Below are 18869 nucleotides of genomic sequence, written 5' to 3' on the forward strand. Positions count from 1 at the left end.
AGAAGACAGCCCGGAGTGTTAAGGCAGAGCAAGAATCGAAGGAGCGCAGACCCACCCAGGGCAGGACCCGGAGGATTCTCTCAGTTCGCGTGCTCCTCCTCATGGATGTGGGTGAAGCTTCACGTTTTGCTCCACACTTCCAAGGTGCATTCTTGGCAGAGCTCAAAAACAGGAGATTCCACGGATCAGGTTGTTAACCAAAAGCTGCCCGAGATGTTAGCAGCTGAAACTACTCGGGTTTGGGGAACCTGCAATAAAAGCCCCACTCCCCAACTCTCATGCATGCAGGGGTCCCCTTTCTTTGGATCTTCCTCCCCTCAAGATTGTGTACACACCCACACAACCCTAACCATTTGAAGGGAAGGACTCCAGCCTGGTGAGGCAAAGTACATGAAAAGGTGGCACATGTCAAGGGGAGACTTGAAAGAGAAGACAGCCCGGAGTGTTAAGGCAGAGCAAGAATCGAAGGAGCGCAGACCCACCCAGGGCAGGACCCGGAGGATTCTCTCAGTTCGCGTGCTCCTCCTCATGGATGTGGGTGAAGCTTCACGTTTTGCTCCACACTTCCAAGGTGCATTCTTGGCAGAGCTCAAAAACAGGAGATTCCACGGATCAGGTTGTTAACCAAAAGCTGCCCGAGATGTTAGCAGCTGAAACTACTCGGGTTTGGGGAACCTGCAATAAAAGCCCCACTCCCCAACTCTCATGCATGCAGGGGTCCCCTTTCTTTGGATCTTCCTCCCCTCAAGATTGTGTACACACCCACACAACCCTAACAAAAATAAATAAAAACCTTGCACTTGCTCAACATACACTGAAATAAATTATAAAAATCAAAGCCCCCAAATCCTCAGATTTTTTCCAAAATGCAGTTTGTAAATCAACACATCCTGCGTGTCCAAGTGGCTCAATTTGGCAAATTCTGCTCAGCTGCTTGGGGGTGCAGGTCAAGAAGCGGCTTTAAACCAGCTCCAACTGTCCATCCATCTTCTCCTGTATTGCCTACCAGACGAAAATGAAAGGACAGTGAAATGAGACAGATGCACATGTGTGTGAGTGTGAATCCTAGAGTTGGAAGAGACCACAAGGGCCATCCAGTCCAGCCCCCTGCCAAGCAGGAAACACCACCAAAGCATTCTTGACATATGCCTGTCAAGCCTCTGCTTAAAGACCTCCAAAGAAGGAGACTCCACCACACTCCAAAGAAGGAGACTCCACCACACTCCTTGGCAGCAAATTCCACTGCCGAACAGCTCTTACTGTCAGGAAGTTCTTCCTAATGTTGAGGTGGAATCTTCTTTCTTGAAGTTTGAGTAAGGAACCAGGGAGCTGCCAGGTACCAACGGATGGCCATCAGACTCCAACCAGAAAGGCCAAGATAAAAAGGCCCACACTTAAAATGAAAGGCACAAATACAGGATGGGTGACACCTGGCTTGAGAGCAGTACATGTGAAAAGGATCTAGGAGTCTTGGTAGACAACAAACTTGACATGGGTCAGCAGTGTGATGCAGCAGCTCAAAAAGCCAATGCAATTATGGGCTGCATCAATAGGAGTGTAGCATCTAGATCTAGGGAAGTAATAGTACCACTGTATTCTGCTCTGGTCAGACCTCACCTGGAGTACTGTGTCCAGTTCTGGGCACCCCAGTTCAAGAAGGATACTGACAAGCTGGAACATGTCCAGAAGAGGGCAACCCAAATGGTCAAAGGCCTGGAAACGATGCCTTATGAGGAACGGCTTAGGGAGCTGGGTATGTTTAGCCTGGAGAAGAGAAGGTGAAGGGGTGATATGATAGCCATGTTCAAATATATGAAAGGATGTTATATGGAGGAGGGAGAAAGATTGTTTTCTGCTGCTTCAGAGAAGCGGACACAGAGCAATGGATTCAAACTACAAGAAAGAAGATTCCACCTAAACATTAGGAAGAACTTCCTGACAGTCAGAGCTGTTTGGCAGTGGAATTTGCTACCAAGGAGTGTGGTGGAGTCTCCTTCTTTGGAGGTCTTTAAGCAGAGGCTTGACAGGCATATGTCAAGAATGCTTTGATGGTGTTTCCTGCTTGGCAGGGGGTTGGACTGGATGGCCCTTGTGGTCTCTTCCAACTCTATGATTCTATGATTCACTACCATAGAGCTGGTGCTGGTGTGTGTGTGTGTGGTTACTCAGAGAATATGCAGCACTCAGCTGGCTGGACTGCAATTCTTCAAAGGCAAACTCCAACTGATAAGTTGTGACTGTGAGAGAGGCTAGACCTGGGAGGACAGCCAGCAGCAACTCTACCTAATTTTTCTGGTCCAACACCTCCCGCATTCTGTGCTCTATTGCTACAATGAGTGTGTAGCTCAGGTTCAGCTCAAGAGTACCTTCACTAGAGGACTCCCTACAAACCCCAAGACAAAACTGCAGGCAGGGTGTGTGTGTGTGTGTGTGTGTGTGTTTCCAGCAAAGGACCCAGGCTGGCCCAAGTTCAGCTGAGAAGAAGCCCTCTCTCCACACCTCCAGCACTCAACTCCGCAAAGCTCCACACTGGAGGTTTCTGCCTTCAAAAGCTTTAGGGGGTTTTCAGCCAGGAGGAGCAGAAGCATTAGTTGGGTGCTTTGGGTGGGTGGGTGTTGTTGTAGAGAGCAGCACTGCAGGATCATTCATTTTGTAAAAAAAACAGCAGAAGAATCCAGGCCTAAGTTAGAGTGAGCAGAGACGGAGGGAGTGTGTGATCCTGTACAAACACACCCTTGATTCAACAGCATTTGCCAGCTCTGTAAGAAGCCACCAATCTCTTTTTTTTTTTGTCCCACGTTAAATGACAAAGGAAGAAAGAGGGGGAAGGAGGGCCTTCCTTGCAAATAAGCCCTGCTAGAAAGCAGCCCCCACAGTCCACCCAAACAGCCCTCATATTTGGAGCGCCATTCTGATGAAGCTTCTCCCCTCTTTGAAAAATATCCTCCAGATATCCCAGAGGCAAGTTGTTTAATTAGCTGGCTGCTTCGGAGTCAGGAAACAAAGCTGCTCACCCCTCCATTACTGACCCCCCCCAAAAAAACAACCACCTTCCACAAAAGCTGCTGCTTGCCTTCTATCCCTGTGCCATACAGAGTGTGCTCACGTACGGTTTATGTGTGTGGTACGGAAGGTGTACTTCCCAGGACAGAGCAGGGCTGTGCAGAATTATGAAAACAGCAGAGAGCATTATTGGCTGCTCACTCTCCACCTTAGAACAAATCTACACCACCAGGTGCCATAGAAAAGCACTAGACATATCAAGGGATCCAACGCACCCTGGTCACCATTTCTTTCAGCTCCTGCCATCAGGACGGAGATATAGAACAATGCAGGCAAGAACGAGCCGTCTCAGGAACAGTTTCTTCTCGAGAGCGATTCTGGCCTTAAATGGAAAGCCTGGACTTTGAAGTCATCTTATTTGACTTGTTATTTTGTATTATATTTACTGTTTTTAATTAGGTTTTGTAGTAATTTTGGATTATGCGGAATGCTTTATCGGAGTGGATGTAGCAACCGAGTAATTTCGTTGTTCCCGCAAGGGGACAATGACAATAAAGATATCATATCTTAAAACACCAGAGTTCCATCCCAATTGACAACTTCCGGGCTCGGGAGGTCTCCGCCTCTTCTCCCGCTTCCGGAAAAATGCTCCCTTGAGCAAGCCTTTCCGCTCTCCTTGGAGACACAATCCAGGCACCACCACCAACTCGAGCAGTTCCTTTTCCGCAGGTCTTGCCAGCCACCAACGCGGAATTTGCCCAGATCAGATGCTTGGGCGCTGGGCCCTCTCACCACCTGCCTCTTGCAGTTGCCGACTACCGCTAGACGAGAGGTTCGATGGAGGTTGTGGGGGGAAGGCCAAGGAAGGTAGATGTCAAGGAGGGGGGTGGGGGTAGGCGGAGTCCATGGTGGTTCCAAAAGCCAAGGGAGGGGGTCGCACCCTCTCCACTCCTCAGCAGAGCGTGTCGGTATTGAAGGAGAGCTGAGCCTGCGGGGAGACGAGGAAGATATACAAAAATAGTACGATATGATTTGGGACATGGCACTTTCTGGAAAAAACTGGTGCAAGGCCCTGGGCTAGAGGGAGGGGGAAAAGAAAAGAGAAACACAAGGGGCATCTACGGCTCACAGGCGGCCATTTATCCACCTGATGCTACAGTCCAACTGCCTTGCTGGGTAAGAATCACAGGACCAACTGCGGTTGCCACATTCCATAAGAGATGGCGACATGAATGCCTTCCTTTAATTCAGTGGCTCTCAGAGGGTGTGGCAGGAGAGGATGCCAAGTGTGGTGGAAGATTTTAGGAGGATGGTGGTGCTAGAAGCAGAAGCAGTTGCCTTCTTAATCTCTCTTCTTCCCTCCTCTCTCCTCCCCTGCCAACATGGAAGGAGCGAGCAGAAATGAAAGGGAAGCGATACTCATGCTCAGCCGGCTGCTCACAGCAGCATAGCAGCCCATCCAAGGGGAGAGTGCACATTGCAGGGCAGCTGAAGGAAAGCGGTGCAAGCTGTTGACTGAGAGCAGCTACTACAAGCCCAAACAGGAGACACCTTTTTTTTTTTTGCTGCAGCCGCCTCGGGCTCCTGCTTTTCACAACCCCCCCCCTTTAGCCACAGTTGCATGCTAGGTCTCCCCACTGTAGGAATTGGGGGTGGGGGTGTGTACCATTGAGTAGCACCAGAAAAAAGCATTGAGTAGAGTATAGCATAGCATGCTGTCAATATAAAAAGATGAGAAAAGCTTATTTGTGTTGATGAGGAGACGAGACTTTCTTTATCTCAAATTAGACTCTAATATAAATGAGACTAAGGGACCCAGGTGGCGCTGTGGTTAAACCACTGAGCCTAGGGCTTGCTGATCAGAAGGTCGGCGGTTCGAATCCCTGTGACGGGGTGAGCTCCCATTGCTTGGTCCCAGCTCCTGCCAACCTAGCAGTTCGAAAGCACGTCAAAATGCAAGTAGATAAATAGGAACCGCTACAGCGGGAAGGTAAACGGCGTTTCCATGTGCTGCTCTGGTTTGCCAGAAGCGGCTTTGTCATGCTGGCCACATGACCTGGAAGCTATACGCCGGCTCCCTCGGCCAATAATGCGAGATGAGCGCGCAACCCCAGAGTCGGTCACGACTGGACCTAATGGTCAGGGGTCCCTTTACCTTTTATAAATGAGATTACCCAGCCAAAGCAAGCTCACACCTCTCACTCAGTCTGTAAAATGGGTCAGAACAGGGGGGGGCACAGGGATGAAACCTGCCCTCTCCACAGTATCTTGCCTCGACCCAGGGGGACTCTGATGCTCAGGGGGATCTGAAGGGGGGCTATTACCCTCCATTTCACAGACTAACGCACAGCAACGCGTGCAGGGCCAGTTGGTTTCAAATAAGAAGAAACGAAAAAGAAAATAGTATAACGGCTGCCACGAGAGCAGTCCTCTCACCCGCTCCTCTTCAAAGCTGATCAGGCCCTCGTCATCTGATTCCAAGTCCTCGGGCTCCTCCACCACTAGGGCCCGCAGCTCAGTAGGGGCCGCACGGGGCAGCAGAAGGTTTAGCAAGCGCTGGAGAGGTGATTCCATTGAACAGGCCGGGCTGGTCTCCTGCTGCTCTAGGTTGTCACTCTGCTTCTTAGCGAAGTTCACAAACACCTGGGGATGGGGAGGAGGAATCATAGAATCCTAGAGTTGGAAGAGACCCCAAGGGCCATCCAGTCCAACCCCCTGCCAAGCAGGAAACACCATCAAAGCATTCTGGACATATGCCTGTCAAGCCTCTGCTTAAAGACCTCCAAAGAAGGAAACTCCACCACACTCCTTGGCAGCAAATCCCACTGCCGAACAGCTCTCACTGTCAGGAAGTTCTTCCTAATGTTGAGGTGGAATCTTCTTTCTTGTAGTTTGAATCCATTGCTCCGTTTCCGCTTCTCTGGAGCAGCAGAAAACAATCCTTCTCCTTCCTCCATATGACATCCTTTTATATATTTGAACATGGCTATCATATCACCCCTTAACCTTCTCTTCTCCAGGCTAAACATACCCAGCTCCCTAAGCCGTTCCTCATAAGGCATCGTTTCCAGGCCTTTGACCAGGAGGAGAAGAGCATATATATTATCCAGGAAGGTAGCCGTGTTGGTCTGACGCAGTCAAAAAAATAAAAAAATTGTCCAGTAGCACCTTAGAGACCAACTAAGTTTGTTCTGGGTATAAGACGTGTGCACGCACACAAAAGCTTATACCCAGAACAAACTTAGTTGGTCTCTAAGATGCTACTGGGCAATTTTTAAAAAAATTTCCCGTCTATATACAGGTGAAACTCGGAAAATTAAAATATCGTTGAAAAGTGCATTTAATTCAGCAATGCAACTTATGGTTTTTTAATTTTTCTTTTAATTTTGGCAAATGCTTTCTTTTGGAAATTCCACAGGAATAAAACAAATCGTTACAATCATACAAAAATAAACATCGCTATGACATTTCATTAATTCCATTCCATTTATAATTGACCCGCCTAACGACAAATAATTACTATTACAACCAATCAAGGCTTGACATACCTTGCTTTGCATGTCATGCATCTATCTCATATATTGATTTCACCTTTTAAGTTGCATTACTGAAATAAATGCACTTTTCGACGATATTCAAATTTTCCGAGTTTCACCTGTATGTGGAGGCCTCATTAGCTCTCACAGTTTTTCTCCCTCTCGCCTAACAACAGAACCCAAGCCCCCGCTCTCCATGAAATGGATTGGCAAGGATATTCAGGAGAGACACAACAGCAGACTGAGTACATGTCACAATGAACATGCTCCCCCTCCCTCAAATACATGTTTAAACTGGCCACTTTAATTAAAAAAACAACAACAGCCTTTTGGGACCCTGATCTGGAAAATGGTCCCAGTTTGGCTTGGGACCCCACGATAGGCACCTTCCGAAAATCACCTCTCCTCACTCCTTGCTTCTAATTGCTCTTTGCTGTTATTTTTTTAAGGAACCAGTTTTTATGTTATGTCCCACAAAACCCCTGGAAGTGATTGTCACACAGTGCATAATCATAGAATCATAGAATCCTAGAGTTGGAAGAGACCACAAGGGCCATCCAGTCCAACCCCCTGCCAAGCAGGAAACACCATCAAAGCATTCTTGACATATGCCTGTCAAGCCTCTGCTTAAAGACCTCCAAAGAAGGAGACTCCACCACACTCCTTGGCAGCAAATTCCACTGCCGAACAGCTCTGACTGTCAGGAAGTTCTTCCTAATGTTGAGGTGGAATCTTCTTTCTTGTAGTTTGAATCCATTGCTCCGTGTCCGCTTCTCTGGAGCAGCAGAAAACAACCTTTCTCCCTCCTCCATATGACATCCTTTCATATATTTGAACATGGCTATCATATCAAATGAATATATGAAATTTGCTGCCAAGAAGTACGATGCATCACAAGGAGTTGCTTTCTATCGGGACAGCTGTCTCTCCACCTGGCCGTGACTCTCTGAGTCACTGGTCTTCCCCATCCCCTGCCAGCTTAGAAACCACGGACTGAAACTGGACCTTCTGCATGCAAAGCAGCTGCTCTTCCACTGAGAGGTGTGGAAATAGCCAGCTGGCTTTGGTGGCTTCATAGAAGAAGGCAATGGAGGATGAGAGAGGCCTTATCGATGGCTATTAAGCATGAGAGCTAAACAGAACCCTCCATGGTCAGAGATAGCATAACCACTTAATAACAGCCCCTTGGTGCTCTTACATCCTGGCTCCACCCTCAAGAGGTCAGGGAATGGTCCCAAGAGGCTCCTGAACTCACGTTGTCCAGGGTGGTCTGGCTGACGGAATAATCCTCGATGCCCAAGATGTCCACCACCTGCTCCATCTTGCTGAAGACCTGAGCCAGCGAGATCTGCTCTGACTTCAGCTGGTACTGCACCTTTGTGTGGTGCCTCTCCTTGGGAAACAGAGACAAAACATCAGCACAGCAGCAGAAGGGCCTCTCCCCTTTTCTGCAACCCCAAATCTATCTCCTGGTGGACTTTAATACCCAGTGCTACATCCACATGAAAGGGACCCAGGTGGCGCTGTGGGTTAAACCACTGAGCCTAGGGCTTGCTGATCAGAAGGTCGGCGGTTCGAATCCCTGCGACGGGGTGAGCTCCCGTTGCTTGGTCCCAGCTCCTGCCAACCTAGCAGTTCGAAAGCACGTCAAAATGCAAGTAGATAAATAGGAACCGCTACAGCGGGAAGGTAAACGGCGTTTCCATGCGCTGCTCTGGTTTGCCAGAAGCGGCTTTGTCATGCTGGCCACATGACCTGGAAGCTATACGCCGGCTCCCTTGGCCAATAACGCGAGATGAGTGCCGCAACCCCAGAGTCGGTCACGACTGGACCTTTACCTTTACTGGCAGTTTAGATGTAGGGTCATGGCTCCCAACGTGGGACACACGCCCCGCGGGGGGTAATTTGATTTTTAAGGGGGGGGGGCAATTCGAGAATGAGTTATTAACAGTTAATGGCCTTTTAGGCTTCCGCCATGTGAATAGCAGTTCACTTTTTGAATAATGAGAATTATATGTCACGGGGTGGGGAATCAGGAATTTAGAGATGCGTGGCCAAAAAAAAGGTTGGGAACCACAGGCGTAGGGGAAACTACGAACTTCCCAGTAATAGTTAATGGTTGCAAGGTAGCAACTTCCACAAGTGGGGTTGTTTCTTTGCACGTTCAATCAATCAATGTGATTGAATTCATTATCTTGTTATTATTGGCCTCCAATAAGTGGACCTCCTAATTTCCCCTACACAGGGACAGAGATAGGAAGTCCCCCTTTAAAGAGAACTCTGTCACAGATGCAGCCAGGGGCCAAGCTTGCAGGAAGCAGAGCCGAGTCTGGGCATTTCCACGCTGGAAGAAGCCTAACCTTGAGGACAGCCTCTGGGAAGTTCCTGTTGAAGAACCGCACTACCTCCTTGACATTCAGGCTGGATTTGGTCCGCACCGTGATCATGTAGCCGTCTCCAAACCTAGAGGAACAGAGGAAAACCGACCGTGCCGCTCTCATTTCCCTCTCTGCACACGCCCCTCGCCAGCAAAAGTTAGCCCTGGTTTCTCACACCTTGGCTTGCAACCATGACACACCTTCGCAAGCAAATTTCAAATTGAAGTTTAGTGCAGCTGAAACTTTATGGCGCCGTTTCCTGTCAGGCCCTGGGGCAAGGCAGGGCCTGATCTAGACCCTTTTCAGATCAGGTACCCATGGAAGCAGGGCCTCCTGGCTAGGCCAGATCCAGCACCCTTGGGAAGCTGCCATGGCCTCCTCCGAGCAGGACCAGGTGCATGGGCTTACCCAGCGAGGGGAAGGGGGGGCAGCTGCCCCCCGAAGCAAAAATAAATAAATTGCCGTATTTTACGGACCGTAACCTGCACTTTTTCCCCTCCGAAAACTGAAGGGGAAAAGTCACTGCGGGTTATGGAAATCGGGCCGTATCCGCCCCCTCCGCGACTGCAGCCAGCGAAAGGAACGTGGGAGTGGGGAGGAGCAGCCTGAGCTGGGGGGGGGGGCGCGGCAGACGGGAGCTCCATCCTTCCTTCCCCCCTCTTTCTTTCTTCCTTTTTCTCTCTCTCTCTCCCTCCCTTCTCTCTCTCTCACCCCTTCCTTCCTTCCTTCCTTCCTTCCTTCCTTCCTTCCTTCCTTCCTTCCTTCCTTCCTTCCTTCCTTCTCTCTCTCTCTCACCCCTTCCTTCCTTCCTTCCTTCCTTCCTTCCTTCCTTCCTTCCTTCCTTCCTTCCTTCCTTCTCTCTCTCACCCACCCACCCACCCCTCCCTCCCTCCCTTCTCTCTCTTCCCTCCCTCCTTCCTTCCCTCTCTTTCCCCCTCTTTTGCCCCCCCTCCAGTTTTGATCCTGGGTACGCCCCTGACCAGGTGGCTCCATTCAGCCCTCCTTCAACTTTCCACGATGCTCTTCTGTTCTACCTCTGGGGCAGTGTGGGAAGTCATAAGAGTGACTGGTCCCAGCTGCTCCATGCAGCTGATGACAGAGGAAGGGGAGTCACTTTAGCCAGGACCCCTTCAAATACAGAGCCGGTCCTGCCTCGCGGGATCCGCACCCACCGCCCAGTTCTAACGTGGATGAGCAAGGGTTGGAAGAGCTTCCCTTTGATGCACCCTCTGGCGCCCCGTTGACCTTTTCCCGCTCATCTGTTCTTTAGGTGCTGGATGCTGCCCAGGCATTTCAGGCGCCCGTTCACTATGATCGCCAAGCGCGTGCAGAGAGCCTCACACTCCTCCATGCTGAGGGATACAAAGGAGAGGGCCTCAACACAAAGCCAGCCTGGATGGCTGAGTCGCCCGCACGATCTTCTCCCAATACAGGGCGAGCAGGCAATCACAAGCCCTTCCTTCATTCATAGAATCATAGAGTTGGAAGAGACCACGAGGGCCATCCAGTCCAACCCCCTGCCAAGCAGGAAACACCATCCAAGCATTCTGGACATATGCCTGTCAAGCCTCTGCTTAAAGACCTCCAAAGAAGGAGACTCCACCACACTCCTTGGCAGCAAATCCCACTGCCGAACAGCTCTTACTGTCAGGAAGTTCTTCCTAATGTTGAGGTGGAATCTTCTTTCTTGAAGTTTGAATCCATTGCTCCGTTTTAATCCATTGAACCATCCATTGCCTCGGTTCATGCCCCGCCCCCTTGCCCTGGGTCTCATGAGGCAGAAGAAGGCACCCCAAGGCCCCCCCCGCCCACCTGTGTGATGTCAAAACCACTGAGCGGCCTGTCTTGATGATGTCCAGGATAAGGTTCCACAGGAAACGCCGGGCCTTTGGATCCATGCCAGTGGTTGGTTCATCCTGCCAGGGAGAAGGGGGCAAATGGCAGAATTAGTTGTCCACAGGGGCATCCTTAAGCCTTACCATCCTTCGGGTTTGGCTCCATACAAGCCTATTGTCAATTGCCAAGGATTCTGAATATAAATCATCCAAGGAAGGAGGGACCCAGGAAACCCAATTTAAATTAACACAAATTTCCTGCAATTTACATGGTCATCTTTTGTGGTTGGAAACTTAGTTTGGGTTCTCTGCCAAGGTTCTGTTGCTAGGGGACTATAGGCTTTAGTAAGGTAAAGGTAAAGGTAAAGGGGCCCCTGACCATTAGGTCCAGTCGTGACCGACTCCGGGGTTGCGCGCTCATCTCGCATTATTGGCCGAGGGAGCCGGCGTACAGCTTCCAGGTCATGTGGCCAGCATGACAAAGCCGCTTCTGGCGAACCAGAGCAGCACATGGAAACGCCGTTTACCTTCCCGCTGTAGCGGTTCCTATTTATCTACTTGCATTTTGACGTGCTTTCGAACTGCTAGGTTGGCAGGAGCTGGGACCGAGCAACGGGAGCTCACCCCGTCGCAGGGATTCGAACCGCCGACCCACTGATCAGCAAGCCCTAGGCTCAGTGGTTTAACCACAGGCCACCTGGGTCCCTTATAGGCTTTAGTATATATATACAAAGATATAGCACTTGCACCATAGTGGCACCTAGGGACAGAAAAAAGCATTACACAGTATGGAACCTCTGGTTGATCTTGTGTGCCATGTGCCCTAAGCCCGCCTCCTCTCCTCACCAGGAAAATGAAGGCTGGGTAGCCAATCAGGGCAATGGCGGTCGACAGCTTCCTCTTGTTGCCGCCACTGTAGGTGCTGGCGGGTTTGTTAGCATATTTGGCCAACTCCAGCTTCTTTAGCGCCCACTTCACGACCTGAGAAGAGCAAAGAGGAGATTGCTTGTACGCAGCTGGATCAGGCCAAAGGTTCGCCTAAACCAGCAGCCAGGCTTCATTCTTAGCTACCGCAAGAGTATCAGAATCATTCCGCCGGATTCGGTGGAAGCACCCAGGTGGCCCAGTCTCCTGTTTGGCCAGCCATATGCGTACCCACAGGGGCGTACCCAGGATCAAAACTAGGGGGGGGGGGCAAGCCATGGTCGTTCAGGCACGGGAGGGGAGGGGCCACAAAGTGGGAATGTGGGCGGGGCTACAGGGCCAGCGGGCCCAACGACCCGGTGGTGGCGGCTGCAGCCGCTAAATGAACCCCCTAAACTCTCTCCTACGAAATTCCCCTGCTCTGAAGCAGGGCCGTCTCTAGGCCCAGGACCGATGGCGCGGGGCACCAGGCCACCAGGGGCGCCACTACGACCGCTGAGAGGCGCGGCGGAGGCCGACCCAGGCGCACCTCTCAGCTGTTCAGCGGCTTCAGGCCGCTTTCTGGAGACTTCCCTAGTCGGGCCCGTGGTTTGGCCTTCTAGGGGGGGGCAGTTGCCCCCCCTGCCCCATGCTGGTTACGCCCATGCTCCACCACCACCAACTGATGGTCAGGGGAATACATGCTTAGCCACCATGAAGACAGCCGTTAGCAAACCTCTCGTCCCTTCTGTAAATCCCCCCCCAACACTCTTTTAAAGTGGTTGCCACCACATCTTGTGGCTATGAGTTCCACAAGTTAACTATGCATTGTGTGAAGCGGCGGCAGCTACTTGTTTGCCCTGAATCTACTGCTGCTCAATGCTGTGATGCACAGCTTAGCCATTGCCCCAATCATTAGGAGTCCAGGCTGACCAGCAAACCAGCCACCTGGTAGAGGTCCATGGGAAAGAGAGGCCAGAGTCACCCCGGCCTTCTTCCTCTCCACCACTGCCCACCTTACCTACCAAGTCCCGGTCTGCAGAATCCGGGACCGGCAGCCATGTGACACCGGAAGTTGCGTCGACGTCGCTTCGCCCTTCTATGGGCACTAAAAATGGCCGCCGCCGGCTTCAAAAGTAGCTTCTACACATGACCGAAAGTGCGTAGACGCGACTTCCGGTGTTGCGGCGGCCATTTTTTGTGCCCATAGATGGGCGGGGCGACACCGGAAGTCGTGTCTATGCACTTCCGGTCATGCGTAGAAGCTACTTTTGAAGCCGGTGGTGGCCATTTTTTGTGCCCATAGAAGGGCAAATCAGGAAAAAAATAATGGCCGCCGGCAGGAGAAAATAACGGAGAAAAACGGGAGACAAAGTGATACGGGGGACCGCCGGGAAAAGGTAAGTAAAAATGGGGGTTTCCCGGGGAAAACGGGCTACTTGGCAGCTATGCTGCCCACCAGAGGAAGCAGTCCCTCCACAGCACTCTTGCTCACCCGCTCCTCATCCTTCCATGGGATGCCACGCAGCCGGGTGTACAGCTCCAGGTGCTCCTGCGCAGTCAACTCATCAAAGAGAGCGTCGAACTGGGGGCAGTAGCCCAAGCTCTGCTGCACCTGGAGAATGTCCTTCAAGATGCTACAGAGACAGGGAGGAAGAAGAATGGGGCAAAGCAAAGATGTATGTTCCTCTGAGAAGCCCCGGTGTCAGGAGCGAGCCAGCAGTAATTCGTACCAAGTAAGTGGAGTCAACTCTTTATTAGAGAGACACAGGAGTGTCAGGTCTAATGAGCGTAGGAACTCTTCAGTGCGTCTTGCCCCTATAAAGCAGTTGCAGAGACGGAAGGTCCCACAGCTGCCTAAGTCCCCTGCTCTCCAGGGCTTTCCCCAAGTTATCTGACACCCCACCTAGGTGCCTGCCTTTGCCCTTCCCACTTCATACCTCTTCTGGTTCTGGGAGACCAGCGGGGAGAGGGTCTTGTTGCAGGATGGTGCACCTCTGAACCAGCTGGACTTTTCTCTGCCTCTTGCCCTCCCTGCTCTCCTGCATCAGCTTCTGATTCTGGACTTTTCTCTGCCACAGACTCTCTCTGCTCACTAGGCCTTGTTACCTCTTCGGCTTCTGACATCTCCTTTCAGTCTCTCCCTCTGACCACTCAACATCATTCCACCACCAACCCCCGGGCTCTTAGCCTTTCCCCCCTGAAAGTCTTTCAGCTGGTTCCTCTCACCATTCAAGGGGCTCAACCAGTCCTTGGCACCCAATTATTGCTATCATTTAGAATCATAGAATCGTAGAGTTGGAAGAGACCCCAAGGGCCATCCAGTCCAACCCCCTGCCAAGCAGGAAACACCACCAAAGCATTCTTGACATATGCCTGTCAAGCCTCTGCTTAAAGACCTCCAAAGGAGGAGACTCCACCACACTCCTTGGCAGCAAATTCCACTGCTGAACAGCTCTTACTGTCAGGAAGTTCTTCCTAATGTTTAGGTGGAATCTTCTTTCTTGAAGTTTGAATCCATTGCTCCGTGTCCGCATTTAATGTCTTTATTTCCCACCTGTCCCCCAAGTTGTTGCTGTTAACTGCAATTACAGTGGTGCCTCGCTTCACGAATGCCCTGCTTAACGAAATTTCCGCTTAACGAAAGGATCTTTCGAGCGGTGCTTGCCTCGCTAGACGAATGCGTTTTACGAAAAATTCGTCTGGCGAATCGCGGTTTCCCATAGGAATGCGTTGAAATTCAATTAATGGGCAAAAAAAAGTCTAAAAAAATCCAGTGCATTCCTATGGGATTCGCTAGACGAATTTTTCGCTAGAAGAAAAGACCCGTGCAACTAATTAATTTCGTCTAGCGCGGCACCACTGTATATCCCACCTTCTTCCCTCCAAGGTGGCACAGATTTTATCCGCACAACAGCCCTGTGAGGTAGGCTGAGAGGCAGTGTGACCAGCCCAAGGTCACCCAGTGAGCTTCATAGCTGAGCGGGAATTTGAACCCTGGTCTTCCAGGCCCTAGTCTGGCACTCGACCCACTTTTAAAACAATGTAATAAAACACAAAGTAATAAAAACAAACTAATTAAAAACACTAACTAAAATATGCCATAACATGTTTAGAATCAGCAACTAGTTGTAACTTCAAGGGAAATAAGTTTGTTTCAACTGACAGAGCAGTCTCCCAGATTTTTATTGTTTTTAATCACTCCAAGAGGGTTGGAATTGGTGAGGGCCCAGCGATAAAAATGCTTGCAATTGCAAGTGAAGGGTTTATCAATGGGAGTCTACCAACCCCTTTAAGTATCCCAAGGTGTCAAAGGGAACATCATATCCCATCGTTTATTGAATTTCATGTAGGCTGTCCTTCCAAAACAACTGCGCATGCTATCCTCCAGAACAGATGTAGGAAGTCTGCCTTAACGGAACTGATAGGCTTAGAGTAAAATGCACAAGCTGACTAAGTAAGTAGAAAATATAAAAAGTTGTTATATAATTTTTGGGTTAGAATCTAAAAGATTAGGAAAAGCCTAGTAAAATTGTATATAAGAGAGAACCAAATGTAAATGTTTGGAAGTTATTTTTAATTTTTTTTAATTAGTATTTTTCTTTTCTATTTTCCCCTTTTTCCCCTTTCCCCCCTTTCCCCCCCCTCTTTCTTTCTTTTCTTCTTTACCTTTTATATATAATTTGCTCCTTTGTGTCTATTCTTGTTTGCCTATTTTTTGGCCTAATTTTGATTTTTTTTCCGAAAATCCTAAAAATTAGGTTTGGTTATACCGGATTATTTCGTTATGTTTGTTTATGTTTAGTTAGATTTGATTATGTTATGTTATGTTTCGTTATATTATGTTTAAGTTGTGTCATGTTATGTTATGTTATGGTTTGTATATTTTAACTTGAAATAAAATAAAGCTTTTTTTTTTAAAGAGAGAAACAACTGAGAGGCTGCTGTGAGCAAGTTTTCCTTTTCTTTCCCCAAGAGCAGTGTTTGTTAACCTCTCGGGAAAGTACATAAACAGAACCGGTGGCACAGCCCAGACCCAAGCCCCAGCTACCTCCCAACCACCTGCCCCATGGACGTACCTGTGTCCATTGATGAAGGCCTCCCCGCCAGTGGTGCTCTCGTCCCCTGTGAGCATCTTGAAGGTGGTCGTCTTCCCGGCCCCATTGACACCCAGCAAACCAAAACACTCTCCTGGGCGGACGCCCATACACAGCCGGTCCACGGCCAGGATGCGCCCAATCTTGCGGGATTTGTAGACCTGGAAGCCGGCGAAGGAGCGAAGTCATCAGTTGAAGGCGTTGCGCCTTCAATGTGCAACCAGGGCTTGCGGCAAACTGGCAAAAGGGCCTGTTTTTTCCTAGCTGGCAGCCATAGGAGGGGAGAGGGCTCAAATCCTGATGGCTGGTTTGCCACAGGCACCTGGCTGGCTACTGCAAGGTCAGGATGCTAGACGAGATGGGCCATTTGCCTGATCTAGCTGCTGCTCTCCTTCCTGGATTTTGAATTCGCAGAGTCACACAAATCACTACCATCATCATCATCATCATCTTATATTTGTATACCACCCTTCATTCAAAGACCACGAGTCAGTTCATGTGGCGTTTCACCTTTAGGGGACCAGCAAGAGTTAAGTTACGCAGGGTGAGGCCCTACCTGCCCGCGGACTGTCTCTCCAGGGTGGTGCATGCTCTAGTTATCTCTCGCTTGGACTACTGCAATGCGCTCAGAGCTGGTCCTCGACCATAATAATAAATGAATCTGAATCTGCAATGCGCTCTACGTGGGGCTACCTTTGAAGGTGACCCGTAAACGACAGTTAACCCAGAATGCGGCAGCTAGACTGGGGACTGGGAGCGGCCGCCGAGACCACATAACACCAGTCCTAAGAGACCTACATTGGCTCCCAGTACGTTTCCGAGCACAATTCGAAGTGTTGGTGCTGACCTTGAAAGCCCTAAACGGCCTCGGTCCAGGATACCTGAAGGAGCGTCTCCACCCCCATCGTTCTGCCCGGACACTGAGGTCCAGCGCCGAGGGCCTTCTGGCGGTTCCCTCGTTGCGAGAAGCCAAGTTGCAGGGAACTAGGCAGAGGGCCTTCTCGGTGGTGGCGCCCGCCCTGTGGAACTCCCTCCCACCAGAGGTCAAAGAGAATAACAATTACCAGACCTTTAGAAGGCATCTTAAGGCAGCCCTGTTTAGGGAAGCTTTTAATGTTTGATGGATTTCTGTATTTTAGAATTTCTGTTTTGTTGGAAGCTGCCCAGAGTGGCGGGGGGAAACCGGCCAGATGGGCGGGGTATAAATAATAAATTATTATTATTATTATTATTATTATTATTATTATTATTATTATTATTATTATGTTGCATGGGAGGCGAATAGCCAATAGGAGCTCACCAGGCAGAAGCAGGGGGATATAAAGAGAAGCAGGCAGTCAGAGGGGAGAGAGGAGATAAACAAGAGGGGGACTTGATGAGTGAGGTGGAGAGGATTTGAGATAGAGAGAGAGGGTTAGAGAAGCTAGTGAGGTGAGCTGTGGTGCTGAATCTGAGCGAGTAATAAGAAGGGAACTTCGGTCAGGGAGGCAAAGGGAGGAACTAGTGCTAAAGGTTAACTTTAAGCCAAAGTACCTGAGAAACCGCGAAGAATTTATATGCTTGTAAGATCATCGTCTCAATAAACTTAATTGTTTGGTTTACCTTTCACCTGACTGGAATCCAATATTTGTGTACCAGTACGCAGACTTACTGGTTGGTGGAAGCAAGGAAGAATATAGGCGAGGGAGGTACTGGGTCCATAGACCGCGAAACGTCTGGGGGCCTTTACCGGGTGACCTCGCCCACAGTTCACAACTTCTCAAAACTCTCCCTTCCGGTGAGTTTTCAGAATCACTCCTGCCTACAATCACAGAGGCAGAACATAGCCATCACGGCTAACAGCCACTGATAACTTTCTCCTCTGAATTTGCCTAATCCTCTTTTAAAGCCATTCAAAGAAGAGAGACTCCACCACACTCCTTGGCAGCAAATTCCACTGCCGAACAGCTCTTACTGTCAGGAAGTTCTTCCTAATCATAGAATCATAGAGCCGGAAGAGACCACAAGGGCCATCCAGTCCAACCCCCTGCCAAGCAGGAAACACCATCAAAGCATTCTTGACATACGCCTGTCAAGCCTCTGCTTAAAGACCTCCAAAGAAGGAGACTCCACCACACTCCTTGGCAGCAACTCCCACTGCGTCACTGTTTGCTGCTTGTGGAATTTGATCCTTTCACGTTACGGAAACTCCTGCCCAATTAAATCCCTCTCTGATCCTGGAAGCCAACCCTCGCCACAGCCCCCGACAGGTTCGGAGGAAAGGCGTCCCGTCCCCCCCCCCTACCTTGGTGAGGTTCTCGATCTTCAGCATGTCGTTGTCAGCATCTCCCCGCAAGACTCGGTGGCGCTCATTCCCTACGTCCACATCGTCCTCCACAGGTTTGCTCGACACAGGAAGGCGTCTGGATGGGAGGAAAGGGAACAGGGTGCGGAGTGAGGCCTCGGGGTAGGGGGATGAAGGCAGCGAAAAATGTTTCCTGACACTTTCGGAGAAAGAGAGAGAGACAGAGGAGTGAGAAAGGCACTCTTTCAAGCGTGAGCTGGAGTGCCTTCGGCAACTAAAAGCAGAAACGGAGTAGAACTCTGGATAAGGCTCTTCTCATTGACCGAATCTGTTGGTACGTTAGTTGCCAGTAGCAGTGAATCGGGGGGGGGAGGGGGTTCCAGGTGAGTATTCTTGCACCCTTATCTAGCCAATTGCCATATGCACTTATCCTAATATGGACATTTTCACCTGCAATTTGTGTAGGCCTTTCAGGTTAGAGAACTACACCACCAAGTTTTCGGAAGTACAGATTTCAAAGGACAGCTTCATGTATTGGCTTGGGAAATAAGAAATTTGATAGGGTCGCGTAAAAACGCAAAATTAATGAATGGATTCTATTGATATCCCATCTTTTTCTCCAAGCAGCTCCAGGCAGTGAACATGGTTCTCCCTATTCCCATTTTATCATCACAACAACCCTGTAAGGTAGCTTAGGCTGAGAGGCAGTGACTGGCCCAAGCTCACCCATTGAGCTTCATGGCTGAGTGGGAACTAGAACAGGCATCCCCAAACTTCGGCCCTCCAGATGTTTTGGCCTACAATTCCCATGATCCCTATCTAACAGGACCAGT

At 49.9% G+C, this 18869-nt stretch overlaps 1 protein-coding gene across 1 annotated transcript in view; it reads right to left on the reverse strand.

Annotated features, from left to right (window-relative positions):
• Window positions 1–2093: 2093 nt before the first annotated feature.
• The window catches only part of LOC118078892 (ATP-binding cassette sub-family A member 2), a 76897-nt gene continuing 60121 nt past the window's right edge, over window positions 2094–18869 (reverse strand). Inside the window, exons 18-27 of the mRNA XM_088660189.1 lie at window positions 18037–18154; window positions 15735–15913; window positions 13151–13292; window positions 11599–11733; window positions 10730–10833; window positions 10180–10269; window positions 8900–9005; window positions 7795–7932; window positions 5440–5646; window positions 2094–3991 (exon numbers count right to left, since the gene is read on the reverse strand). Coding sequence (XP_088516315.1) covers window positions 3956–3991; window positions 5440–5646; window positions 7795–7932; window positions 8900–9005; window positions 10180–10269; window positions 10730–10833; window positions 11599–11733; window positions 13151–13292; window positions 15735–15913; window positions 18037–18154 — 1255 coding nt within the window. The 3' untranslated portion in view covers window positions 2094–3955. The remainder of the gene's footprint in view (window positions 3992–5439; window positions 5647–7794; window positions 7933–8899; window positions 9006–10179; window positions 10270–10729; window positions 10834–11598; window positions 11734–13150; window positions 13293–15734; window positions 15914–18036; window positions 18155–18869) is intronic.

This window comes from Zootoca vivipara, unplaced genomic scaffold (genome assembly GCF_965207765.1).
Source record: "Zootoca vivipara unplaced genomic scaffold, rZooViv2.hap1.1 HAP1_SCAFFOLD_30, whole genome shotgun sequence".
Taxonomy (NCBI): Eukaryota; Metazoa; Chordata; class Lepidosauria; order Squamata; family Lacertidae; genus Zootoca; species Zootoca vivipara.